Source organism: Buteo buteo, chromosome 2, assembly GCF_964188355.1.
Source record: "Buteo buteo chromosome 2, bButBut1.hap1.1, whole genome shotgun sequence".
Taxonomy (NCBI): Eukaryota; Metazoa; Chordata; class Aves; order Accipitriformes; family Accipitridae; genus Buteo; species Buteo buteo.
In genome coordinates, this window is record NC_134172.1 from 69,281,040 (window position 1) to 69,294,859 (window position 13,820).

At 49.0% G+C, this 13,820-nt stretch overlaps 1 protein-coding gene across 1 annotated transcript in view; it reads right to left on the bottom strand.

The window, feature by feature from the left end:
- The window catches only part of SLC13A3 (solute carrier family 13 member 3), a 28,298-nt gene extending 15,858 nt beyond the window's left edge, over window positions 1–12,440 (bottom strand). The window contains exons 1-3 of the mRNA XM_075022566.1: window positions 12,327–12,440; window positions 1,621–1,886; window positions 1,094–1,257 (exon numbers count right to left, since the gene is read on the bottom strand). Of these exons, the coding sequence (XP_074878667.1) occupies window positions 1,094–1,257; window positions 1,621–1,886; window positions 12,327–12,437 (541 nt within the window). The 5' untranslated portion in view covers window positions 12,438–12,440. The remainder of the gene's footprint in view (window positions 1–1,093; window positions 1,258–1,620; window positions 1,887–12,326) is intronic.
- Window positions 12,441–13,820: the final 1,380 nt, after the last annotated feature.

Below are 13,820 nucleotides of genomic sequence, written 5' to 3' on the forward strand. Positions count from 1 at the left end.
GCAAATGTGATAAAGCAACCTGGAGTGCAAATATCTCATGATTGCTAGACATTAATGATGAATGATTAATTATATCTTTATTAGAGTATGCACACATTTGAGTCTTCTTCTGGGGAGTCATTTTTCTGCCTTAGGACTCAGCAGGAACGAAAAAGCCATTGCTTTTAAATCACAGGGGCAGAAGAATTACCAATTAGTGCAAGAAAGAGAAGCCGTGACTACTGCTTCAACTATCAGTAATAGCTGCAAAGGGGACTTCATGACTTCATTTCTGTTCTGCTGTTTCTCACCACTGTCTGCCAGAAGCCCAAACTCCAGGTAAATGACTTGTGAAGAAAGGGCTGCAGGAAGACCTCATCTGACTGCATACTCCTGATCCAGCCTGTCCATGACCTGCTCAGGAACAACACCAAGCAGCAGCATCAAGCTGGGAAATTACAAAGCACTTTATAAACTGGTTTTTAATCTGCCAGCCTTCCCTTTCATCCTTCCTTTCTCCTCCAGCTCAGGCTCCAGTTTCCTGGGGGAACAAACAGGAAAACGAGAGGAGAACCGGCCTGTCCACAAGCACACGGCAGGCCTGTGTGCTGCCACGGAGGGGCCGTTGTCCTCACCCTTGTCCTGCTCTCGCTGCCTGGCCAGTCCCTTGCCTGCCCCCGCGGCAACGCGCCATTACGTAGCACTCATCTGCCCAGGTGTTACTACCTGCAGCCCTCCCTGGCTCCGGCTATCCCCGCAGCAAGGCATCCCTATGAATCCCATCACCACCGTGCCCACAGAGCTGGACCTTAACTTGGGCCAGCAGCAGGTTTATGGAGCAGGCTGGCTGGGTGTCACCACTTCTTGGTTTGTCCAGACGACTCATAAGCATTGCCTCCTGCATGACATGAGGAAGGGGCAGGATAAAAGGGAGTTTTATGCCAATACTCTTCCATCACGGTAATAAAGTGTGTATTAAAATGGGACCAGCACCGAGATCAAGCTGCGGCTAAGAAACCTGGTACTTGTGCCAGTGAAGTGAATAAAATGGGGCATATTTGATGGCAGCAGGACAGACCTCAGCTGGCTTATACTACTGCCCTCTCTCAATTACCTTGGTTTTCTTCATTTTCCCTGTTCATATCCTTAGATGTGTCTTTCTCCCCAAAGAGGCTTTTTAAAATTGCATTTGCAATTGGAAGCATCATAGCAGTGGAGGCAGTATTACTTAACCACATGGACAGGAAAGACGTTGTCAACATCATCCCTAAAATTAGTCTGGAAGAGAGAAAAAAGGAAAAGCTGAATTTCTTCAGTTTGGCAAGTTCTCTGATATATATTATAGCTATAGGAAGAACACTCATGTGCAGGGATAACAAAACTAAGCAAAAAGGACTTCTGTGACTATCCTGTAACTGGATGGAGCACAAATACGGGGCTGAACCAAATGAGTCTCCTCGCGCTCCGCTGGCCTCTGAGCAAAGGCAAACAGCTGAATAAACTCAATAAGCTGGAGAAAAGGGGGTGTGGACAGCCCCCTGGTATGGGAGACACTCGCATCACAGCCCACCAGAGCAGAGCTGCTTCCCAAGCACCTGTAGTTCATGTTCCCCATGGAGATCCCCCTGCTCCCGTAGTCACCTGGCTGGCTGGACTCCCACCAACATGAGGACCCGGAGCGCAATCCTGCGGTGTAAATTCCACTCCTCAATGGCCGAGGCCATGATTAAACCACTGAGGAAGAGGAAATTGGTGTCTAAAAAATATTGTGGGCAAACTTTGTTAGATGGGAGGATCCCCAAGAAGGGAAAGAGGACGATGGGCAGCAGAGCCGTCACGGCCAAGGGCAGCGCCTCCGTGCACCAATACAGGGCCATCAGCAGGATTACATAGAGACATCTTCCTTCCTGAAAAAGGAGGAGAGAGGAAAAGTAAGATGTGGCATTACAGAGACATCTTTTCACTTGGAGGCACTTAGACGAGCAAAACGCACCAATTACTCCTTCAGGGATACAGTATTTCTCCCAAATCATTTCCACCAAGTGCAACATCTCCTCCCCTACGTTGTGTAGGGGTTCAGGACTGACACTGATCCTCTGAGACCACATGAAAACCCAAATCCTCCTCGATTGCCTGAGCTTCCTATGTGCTGCAGGGTGGCAGTGCCCTGGGGCATCAACCAAGGAAGCTCTGGAGAATAGGACCTGTCCCAGCACGTTGAATTAGGGTGCTAATCCTCAGCAGGCACTGCTGCTAACATCCTTAGGTGTCCCAATATCTGACCCTGCTCCACTTAATCTTTGTGCTTTCTCTCCAACTTCCACAGACCGTGCTTTGCATGGCTATGGAAAAACAGCTTTGAGAGATGGATGTATCGAGTCCCCACACTTGCAATAGGAGGCACACAGAAAGGTTCCTTTTCTTGGATCAGAGTCTCCCAAGAGATCTGTGAGAAACCATTCCATGGCAACCCATGCCAGTCCCTACGGAAATCAGTAAATCAAGCGCCCTGATGTCACGCCACTTCCTGAGGGCAGGGAGCTCGCCCATGCCCAGCATCGCCCCAGCCTCGGCCAAGGCTGGCAGAAACCCAGCGCCCCCGCGCCGCAGCGTGAATTCATTCATCCGCCCAGGAGGCGCAAACTAGACCAACGCCATTTGTCCCGACAGCCACAGCCGAGATGACGAGCGACGGAAAGAAGTCCGAACGGCTCCAAGCCCAGGAGAGAAGAGCCCTGGGGGGGCAGGGGGGAGCCCAGCACAGAGCTGGGCTTGGTCACGACGGGGCTGAACGGGGATATTGTCAGCGACCACAGGGCAGAGTGCCCGCAGCGCTATAAATAACTGCCGAGAGTCATTTGGAAGCCACAGAGCTATTTATTTTACCGCTCTTTTCCAGCTTCTTGAACAGGTTGAATTGTTGCTCAAAGGCACCTCTGTCCCTCTGCCTGGGCCCTCCTCCCCTGCACCCAGGGCTGGGCTTGCTGGGGCTTTTGCAAGGGAGACGATGGCTCTGCTCCCTGCCGTGGCTGGGTCGGGAACAGCGTGGGCTGGGAACCGTGTGGAGCTGCGTTTTGGGGATAACGGGGTCTCAGCTGCAGCATTTGAGCGTGCAGCGAGGCACCAGAGCAGGTACGGTGGAGCCACAACCTGCCTGGCTACCTGCAAAAAATTCACTTCAGGCATTAGCTGGATGTGGTCATCCCCAAGCTGCTAGAGCAGACACCAGCCCAGTAACACACCCACAAACTGGGGATAAAAAATAACCACGGTTACTGAGAAAGCCAAAGAGCAGAATCTACCCTGACACCCAGCTGGGTGCGTAAAGCCGAGTGAATTGAAACCGATAAGGATTTATCATTCAGTACATCTGTAGTGAGTGTTTGAAAAAAAAGTGGCAAGAATGACAGAATCCCTGATTTGCTTTTAGCACTCAGGCTTTGCATTTCACGAGCAGTTCTGCTCGTAAAGCTCCAGTGCTTCAGTGCACGTGGAGATGCAAATACCGCAGAACTGAGAATAATTTGCTTTGATTTTTTTTAATACATAATCTCAGCGGAGCCAACACTTCATGTGAAGTTCCCAAGATCTGGATTTAAAGACCACTTCCAGTCCTAATTTTAGATCCCAGTAAAATGACATATGAGAGAGTGTAAAGTAAAACCTTTTATGTTCCCAGGGCTCAGCCCTGGCACCTGGCAGTTCCCATAAGCTCCCCATGGCTTCGCTTCCTCCAAACCAGCAGGACCAGAGCAACAAACCTGGCGGTGCTGAATTGTGAAAAAATAAAGAATCATGTTTTAAAATGTTTGCACACTAGATTAGTGATTTCATTCCCGTGGCAACTGATAATTTCTCTTTACTCTGGTTCTTTTTATACACCAAGGAAATAGCTTTGCTCTCATTAAGCCCTTTTGCAAATGATCTCTAAAGGCCATATAAATAATTTTTTTCTCCCACTGGCAAAGTATTCTTCGGTTTTCTGCGGGGAAAGTTGCACCAAAGTCAACTGCAACATAAAGACACTTTGCCTCTTTCAGGGGTGGAGCAACTGAAAATATTTAACAATGCCTTGATATAAGAGCATATCAGTGAAGGCTTCAATTGACCTTATAAAATAGTTGAAGTACTATTTAGAAAACTAATTATAAGTAAGGGATATTTATTCTCTGGTGTATGGAGAATGTTCTGAAAAACATTGCAATGAAACACAGCATGAATCTAGTAACTAATCTTCATTGCAAGATCAAAAGCCAAGGAGTAAAACTGAAACAGGGCAGAAAGAACTGCTACATGGAGGGTTTTCCCAAAATTTTGAAACCTATATCAATCTACAGCAAACCACTTGAAAAAGAAAGCTGTAGTATTGTTTATCCAATTTATTCTACCCCAAAAAAGGACAAATTGCACCTATGTTAAACAAGTTTTTCACTAAAGATAGGACCTTCATTGAACAAAAAAGGAACAAGACCACTTCAGAATAACTTAGATTTGGAGCAAGCACTCCCCAGAATAAAAAAATTTAAAACCGTTAATAAAACTGAACCAAACTCTATACAAAATTTAAAGGGTTTTGGTTTCCAGATATCTTGCAAATGTTAATTAATTAATGCTCTTGGTGCCCAGCAAGTTTGGTTAGTATGCAAACAATATATGCTAACAAAGGTCAGAAGAACGGTCTTTTAGGGAGATGGGCACGGCTGCCCAGCGACAGTCTGGGCTGCATCCACTGTTGTGTGCAGCACCATCACCCCCACATGATCTTTATCCTTCGCTCCCTCTGCTGTGTCACTGTCAGGCTCCTTCTGCTTCTCTCACCTCCCTGCGGCTTTGCTTTTATTTTTTTTCAAAATGAGTCTATCAAAGTTCAGGGGGAAAAATGGTAGTGCATAGGAACTTTAAAATGGGTCTTGTGATTGGGTTAATTTTATAACCATTTAATGATTTCCAGGGAAGCGCTGGATGGCTCTGGACTGCAGTAGCTCTCCTTCCTGTTGCTCAAGAGCCTTGGGAATGACCTCTGCCCCTCCAAACACAGATCCTGTCTTCGCTGCACTGAAAGCACTGGGGATTTTCCACACTGGGGGACCTGCTCAGCTACGGCAGAGGAAGCCAAGCCACGAGGTAGTCTCCCATGGGCAGGAGAGCTGGAGGGAGCAGGAGGTCTCCTAGAAGGGCAGATGAGGTGCTCGAGGGAAAGGAGGTGCTGGCAGAGAATGTGGGTCAGATAAGGCAAACTGGCTCACCCAGGCATAGCACCGAGGCACGGGCACGTATGAGTCCCCAGTGCCAACCTGAAAGGGGACATCAGGAGCTTCAGCTGGACCTTGTTCTCCACCAGCCTCAGGCAGCTCTTGGGCAGCCCAGTGCCACCTGCCCAGTGCCCACAGCCTCCCCACCAGACAGACCCAGCACTCAAAGAAGCCATACCTTGGCACTGCCGAGCTTTGGTTTTTCTCCATCAGCCGTTGCATGTTACATGGTCATCACAGCCTCATCACCCCCACACGGGCTCCCCCCTCACCCTTCCCGCCCTGTGACCGGGCAAACTAGGGGCATACAGGTGACAGGGCTCCTCCAGGACCTTGATCCCAACACCAAGAGATATTTTGGCTAAACCAGAGCTTTTCAAGCCCTTTTAAACCACTGCTACCACAAAGGAACATCCTATTTGTAATACTCGGAACTACTCAGTACAAAAAAGCACCGGTGGCTTTTAGCATCTCGCTCGCAACCTGCTCTCACTTTGCAGCTGTGACGGTGCTACTGGCCATCTCGCTCACACTGCCTGTTCTCCAGTGGGATGGATATGTGAATCTGATTTTTACTAACTCAGCTCTTGCAAACATTATGTAATCTGGACATAAACCAAGCCCTGTTTACCAGCCTTCCTGCCAGCAGAGTTGTTTTGCTCCCACTGGGTATTTGCAGAGTGGCTAGAAAGGGGCCGGTAACACAGGGGCACAAGCTGTTGATAGCTTCAGGGAAGATATTTTGCTCTGGAGTTATGCTAAAAAGACATAAAGCTTATTAAACACTTTTATTTAAACTTCTTGAAGTATTTTGTAGTTGGCAGAAAACCAGAATAATTTTCTCTATTTTACAAATGGGACAGCTGAAGCTCAGAGAAAGTGGGCAAACTGACCAAGATCACATAGGAAGCTAATGACAAAAATGGATTGGGCATCTTAGAGAAAATCTTCCCTGGCTCAGAGGTCTGAGGCTCACACTTTCTCTTGAACGCAGCAATAGATCCTACATCTTCAAACATTCATGGACTGTGAAACTAAAACAACACAGTGTGATGATTTGACACTTGCATGAGGTTAACAGAGCTCCCTTTTTGAATCTCCATTTCAGCATCAGGGTTTGGTTTTGGTTTTAAGATAGATCCACCACATTTGATTAGAAAAAAAGAAACATTTTCAGTGATGGTGACCCACCACAAGTTTAGTAAGCTGCTCCTATGATTAATTAACCTCACTGTTCAAATTATGTTGTGATAATCTGAACCTGTCAGCTTCAACCCTCTGCACCTTTTTATATGCTCCTCCTTTATGCCTTAGCCTGGACTGCCCTTATCCAAACTCTGCTTGTGATTAATATGCCTTCAAGTTAGCGATCAAGTTACTTCTTGCCTTTTTATTCTTTGAAATAAATAGGTTCAGCTCCCACAGCCTTTCACCACATGGCCTGTTTTCCAGTCCTTTACTAATTCTGCGACTCCTCCAGTTTGTCAAAGCCATTTCTGAGGTATGGAAGCCAGACTGGAAGGATGTTCTGGTGAAAGTCACACCCTCACCAAATACCAGCCTCGTAGATCCTCACTGCTCTTGCTCAACTTTCACATGTCCATACACACATTAACCTTCTTGGCCGTGCATAGCCAGTCTGGTAGCTGTGTTCAACCAATTACATATTGCCATCTCAAGCTCTTTTTTGTCATCTACTTCCCAAGAGGGACTCCAGATCAGCCTAACCTGCGGTCAGCATTCCCGGTGATCTCCATCTACCCTGGGGCTTATAGAAATGCACTCGGTTGATTGGTTCACAAAACTCCTCTGGTAGCTCTTATAAAATTTTTGTATGGAAGTTCGCTAAACCTGTAAATTTTCAAATAGCCAGGGTTGGATGCAAGTATTTTAATTTCCCTTTAGGTACTGTCATTATAAAAATATTTCATTATCAGACAACTTCTTATGATATTGGACTGTACTATGAGCACTTTCCTGAGTACAGAACAAAAACGCTTCACTGAATATGGCTTTTCTGCATTGTCCATCCGGCAACAGACTACCACGGGTCAGATTCCTTTTGTGCCACACACTTGAAACACCGCTCATCACCGTCAAGACCCTGCCCAGGGATGTCTTCCTCAATTCTTTCACATCTCTTGTCATGTTTTCTATGGTTCGTAGCTTCCATTCAATACTGACCCTTCTCAACTTCCCTTTTTGCACAAGTATTGCTGCTTTCACTTCCCCTCTGTGCCAGCTTGCTCTTCACCAGGCTTACCCTCTCTCCAGACTGAAGTTCACAGTGCCCATGGTAAAATATCGTCACCCCACTTCAAAGTATCACCCCTCTTTTCTCACTGAAGTTCTTCCTCTCATCTCTTTTAAATAACCATTGCTTCCAGTTTTGTGAAATTGGCCTTTCTAAATCACCAAGCACGTACATAGCAGAGATGGACTTTGTGCATGAAATGTATAATCAGGCTACAATCATTTATTTCACCTGCCAGGCTGCTCTCCTGACTGCTACTTCTTTGCCTGCCCATGCTCCTGCTGCGGTCTCCAGCCCAGGATCCAGCTCCCCTCCGCTTCCCAGGACACCCCACTCCCAGCCCACCACTCCACTCACCCACACTGGCATCACCCCCTTTCCCCACAATGCCTTCGTTCATGCTCTTTGCTTTCGAGTGCAAGCAATGTCATTTTTCTTCTGGAAGTTCTTAAAGTCTCCTTGTTCTAATCAGGAGGACTCATTACGTCCAAGTTAATTTTAAATTGCTCTATGGCCACCGAGGAAGTCAAGTCTGTTTTCTGAAGGCATTGGGCCCTATTTGCCTGCTTGGAGTTCCTTTTAGCAGATTTGGCTGCCTCAGCTGTTACCAAGCCAAGAGGCTGTAGACATTGAGTTCATTAGAAGCTGTTGGAACAAGCTCTTTGCACAGCTCATTAAAAGTGCCCCCCATGCCCCTTCCAGCAGAACAGTTCCTCCAGCCCCTCCTGCCCTGCCCGAGCTCTTTGCAATCATTCACAGCTCTCTGAGCAGGGGGGTTGTGGGCACTTCCACTCACGGGACAAATATTCAGCCATTTCAGCAGCAACTAGAGTGGGAGGTAACACACAGATCCTTGCGCAAAGGACTGGTTCCCAGAAGTGGCTCCACACAGAGCTTCTCCTGTTGCTGTTTTATGTGATGAGCACAAGCTCAGGGAGCACACCGTGAAGTCTCAGCAAACCCATCCACAAAGGAGAAATTTCATTTCTCTTAAATAGGGAAAGGATATTGCAGACAAAAGCATTTACGCAAGTCTCGCTCTCCACTACTGCAACCACAAAGGGCATCAAATAAAAACAGGGGCTATCAATGTCATGTCATCACCAGTGCCAGCCCTGAAGTTGTCCCTCTGTGAAGGAACTCACACAGAAATACAGAGAACAACCACTGCAGGGTGATAGCTGAAGAGAGCTTTAATAGCCGCTTGCAGATATGGATGCTGGAGTTCATCAGCAATAAGCAAGGCCAGACTTGATAGATGATTTTCTTCAAAGGATTTTGCCTCCAGGGAGATGACACCTAGGTGCAGGTTTCACTGGAAAACCCATTGCATGCAGAAGTATCACTCAGAAGTACATACTAATCCAAGAAGCCACATCCTATTTGTGGTTCTCTTTTACATCAACTTTAGCTCATGATTTCTTGGTCGCCAGATCCAAGTGAAATGCTGCCCTTGAAGCCAGAGCTCAGGTGGCTTTTTATGGCTCCAGTCCCTTAGGAGATTAAAATTGCTGAGCATCCCAGTGGGAAGAAGGTAAATGGTGACATGATGTGGGAACAGATTTTAGCATCCCCAGAGGAGGAAAGTACTGCAGAGGTGCCTGTAAGACACCTTCTTACGAGGGAAGCCTCATCCTGAGGCTAGCAAGGGCTGAGCCTCATTGCTTCTCATCTCCTACCAGTTTCCACAGCACCCTGCGAGGCAGCACACGGACCATCCCAGCAGGAACATGGGGTTCTCCAGCCCATCCAACTCTCCCATGCTCCCAATGTGCAAGTACTTGGTAGCACCAAGGTTGCTACAATGACTGTACCACGCCTAGGAGCTCCTCCTGCCCCAGCCTGCTCTCCCTGGGTGCCCTGCCTAGGACAACCTCCCAGTAACACCAGCAGCAGCCCAGTCAACTGAATTCCTTCGGAGGTAGAGCTTCTGAACGCCTGCAGCAGCTCTCGCGACCTGGCTGCCCAGGAGAGTGCGAGGTTGGACTCGAGTCCCGTGTTAGGATAAACCATCCGACCCGAGCAGCGCACCTGGGGGCACACATTTTCCATCACGCGCCAGGATAACTTCCAAACACTACCACCTCAGATCCCCTGCCTGCTGAGCGCTTGCCTGTTCCCCCCCGCTTGGTGTTTTTACACTGTGGTTAAAAGCGTAACCTGCTCCCTTCCTCTCCAGCATCCCCCTGTGGCTCAGGCTACGGAGGGCGGTTCAAGCAAGCTCCAGCCGTCAGAACTTAATCCCCTGTTGATGCAACACCAAACTTCCTTTCTTGCTGAACAAGTGAGTGAATTTTATGTTGAAACTAGATGAATCACTGACCCCTGAACATGAACAGATAGAATTTTCTATGGTAGCTCACAGCTACAGGTTCACGCCTATGCCAAACTGGGGGAGAACTTGGTGAAGCTGCAGTCGGACTTGCTTGAAATGTTGCACTGGTTAACAGCTGTGCGAGCATCAGAGTTTTGACAGCAACAAGCGCATGTACCAGCCAGTCTCACTGCTACCAACTGTAATGCATTTCGCGCCCATGGAAAATGAAGAAGAGATCACCAACGCAATCGGGCAGACTAGTCAGCTCTGCCAGGGCCTCTCCTTCCCCACCCGCAGCTGCCCCACTGCTTCTTCACCTTCTCAGCTGCAAACACTTCCACTTTCCCATCCGTCACCAGTTTTTCTTTAATAAAACAGCATTGATCAGACTGGACTGTGCATGAGGTCCTCTGTGGGTCGCACTCAGGAGCAGGCTACCAGCATGCTGCAAGAGTGGAATGGGTGTGAACAACACCATCACACCAGCAGAGACTTTTTTTTCTTCTGTACATGTGGAAAAATACCTTTCCTGAACACCCAAATCTTTACACAGCGTGTGTAACACTATACACTTCTACCAGTACACAGAGCATCTAGATCGAGGGCCTTCCCGCAGTGCAGCACCAGGTTCATCTGTGATTTATTCTCACCATTAACCACTGTGCGGTTCAGGCACAAGCTTGCACTGAGTGTACAGTGCGTCTCCTCACATTCTTAACCATATCTCATGATTTTACCAGTGCCAAAGTCAAAGAAGATACTATTAAATATAATTGAAGTAATTTGTTCAGCTACTGTAAATGAATGTACAAATATAATTATCTACTTATGAATCTGCATAGGAATTAAGTGCCTGTTGTGCAATGTGCTTTCTGCTCTTTGAGGCTGACATTTAGTATATTCCTATTAAGAACTCACCCAATAATGCAAAATAGAAGAAAGGGAGATTAAATCCAAAGAGTTTTCTGTTTTAACATGCTGTGTCATTAAATAAAGCAATGGTCATTCTGTGTTTTGTTTTGTTTGTTTTTTTAATTTGGGAGATTTATTTGCTATCTTGAACATAAAGGTTTCATCTGACAAGCACTATACAGGCAGAAGTAAATGCCACCTTCATGTCCTTCGTGTACAGCACCTGAATCATTCTATAATCACTAAGTACGAACATCACTTATCTTCTGATGTAAACAAAGTCATTCTCAAATGGACCTGAGTCAGAATGTAAGAGTGAAATCCTGCCCATACTGAAGTCAATGGCACAAAATTTCCCAGGGACTTCACCGCCTCATAGGTTTCCACCCCAAGGGTCAGACCTCCTGGCGCGCAAGAGCTGCGTACATGGGACAGCTGCAAAAATCCTCCAGTCTCCAAAATTTTGCCACAAATTGCTTAATGTGCAGCCTAGCACACATGCCAAAGCCCAAACCTTACCAGGAAACCAGCTTTTCCACGTCTACAGAACACCACAAACATCTTACTCAGAAAGCCTTTTTGGACACAGCACCAAAAGTCTCCCCCCCACCCCGAGAACTGCCCACAGCGGTGCAGGCAGCACTCGCGGCTCCCCTGCATTCCCCAGCCCTGCAGCACAAACTCCGCGGCACGGCCACCTCCAGCCCTGCAGTGTTCCTCTCTCCCTGCCCTCACCGCTACCCCGTGCGATTCCCATAGCAAAGGGGATGGGACAGCAACACCAGGCAGCCTCAGAGATCCGAGCACTTGCTCTTCACCCCAGCTCTACAAACACCTTGCTGGGTGATGCTGGCTGTGGACCTGCTTTGCCTCAGTTTCCCCAGCTCCCCTTTGAGCGCTACTGATGACAACTACCATAAGGCAGCTAGGTATCAGCAAGAAGTATTAGTTAAGTGCCATTTAGTTCAAGCTGATTCTGAACCGTAGGTTCCTTACGCCTCCCAATGTCTATATAAGCAACATAAATACAGTTCACGCTCTTCCCCCTAAGAAGTTAAAATAACCCCAGGATGCCCCCTCCATTCGCACTCTAAGGTGGCTGGAGAAGGGCGAGGAGCTGAGGCAGATGGCAGGCTTTGGTGGTCCCCTCCGTCCGGGGTGAATCCCTGGCAGGCAGCAGGGTGACCCTCGTGAGGGCCAAATCCTGCCGGGGCTGTGGCAAGAGGTGAGCAGCAAGGTGGGACAGAACACCAAGACTATGACCCCGGTCCACGTCCCCAGGGCTGTGCCCCCCCAGCCTGCAACGCTGATCCAGACCCTTGGTCCATGCCCTGCCTCAGCGTCCCCGCTTTGCGCCCCTGGGCCGTGGCCCCGGCTGGTGCCCCCCAGTCGGTCCACCCGAGGTGCTGCCCCCCAGTTGGCGTACCCCGTACCCTAGCTGGTGCCCCGCCATCCGCACCCCTGCCCCGCTCCCCCCCCGAGCGCCCCCAATCCGCAACCCCAGCCGGCGTGCCCGCCGTCCACGCTCCGCGGCCGGTGGTCTCCATCCACGCCTCGGCTCCGTGCCCCCCACCCGTGTCACACACACACCCCCCCCCCCCGGCCCCGGTACCTTGGGGGGCAGGCTGAGCAGCACGGGCACCAGCGCCAGCGGGGCGCAGAGCAGCACCACGAACCGCCGGACGCTCCACACCTTCTTCACCAGCGCCCCCAGCGCCGCCATCCCGCCCCCGCCGCCGCCGCCGCCGCCGTTCCCCGGCTTTATCCCGCGGGAGCGGAGCGCGGCCGCCCCGCCCGCCGGGAGGAGCCCCGCTATACCGCCCCGCCCCGCCATACCGCACTTCGCCCCCCTATACCGCCCGGCCAACCTGCTCTACCGGCCCCCCGCACCCCTATACCCACCCCCTATACCTGCTATGCCGGCCCCCCCCATCTCAGCATTTTTCCCAGGCGAGGCAGAGCTTCGGCCGCGCAGCCGGAGACGTTTCGAAACTGGTTCAAAAACTCTGGCAGCACAAGAGCTCGTTCAGTTTGACCATCTGTGTATTGCGGGCCATCAAAGGGCATCTGGTCGTGCTCATCGTTCAGGCTCAATACATCGAAATATAAAGAAATGGTGAGTACAAGCGATTGCTAGAGAAAAAAAAAAAAACCACTGAAATCCCGCAGTTTAAATACCTGGTTTAGTTCTCAAACATTTCCCCTCCATGGACACAAATGCACATCATTAAAAACTCAAAAGCATGAGAAAAACAGGGAGCTGCGATCGCTTTTGACAATTCAATTTAACAGTGACTCAAAGGTTTGACAAGTTGTTTGCAATGACATGTGAAACACTTTTTTTTTTGTTGTTAAAAATAAGTGAACACAACCAAACAAAAGGCCAGTGGTGCGGAGCGGGATAGAGCCATGGGAAATACCAGAAAAGCAGGAGGCAAAGTCTTGGCTCACACAAGTGTGAGCCCCAGCAAGCAAGTGAGTAGCATATGACTATATCCTGGCTGCCGTTAACATAATCAGGCCAGATCCACACAGTTAGGGATGCTTCAATCGTGAGTGAAAAAGAAAATACAAAAGCTGCCCAGTTCTAACTCTAAGGGTGGATTTTCCTGCCAGCTCTGCCCTGCGTCAGGGTCATCAGAAAGAAAATGGGAGGGCAGGCAGGACAGGATCCCCTCCCCTGGACCAAGGTAAATCTCAGCGAGCGCTGCAGAGGTTGCCAGTCTCTGTCTCACTGCAGGGAGCCCAAGCGAGAGGCACACATCACAGGAGACCGAGCCCACGCGCTATCAAGATGAGCAAGAGATCAAAGTCAAGGGAGCTGGATTTTCTCTCCGCTCTTTGCATTGCCTGGATTCTCGCAACTGGAGGCTAAATGCAGCTGAATAGCGAGGAGAAAAAAGGGAAAGCAAAATAACACCCTGACTTAGTACTTCACCAGCATCCTTTGAGTGCTTTAAAACATATTCAAAAGCTGGGTGAGCTGGCCCCATATATATGAAAGATGTATAAAAATCATGTTCCATGGAAAAACCTTTCCCTTTTCACAACTAATCAGCTCTCTGGAGAGTTACTACCTCCAGGCAGGTCACTCTTAGAGCATCAA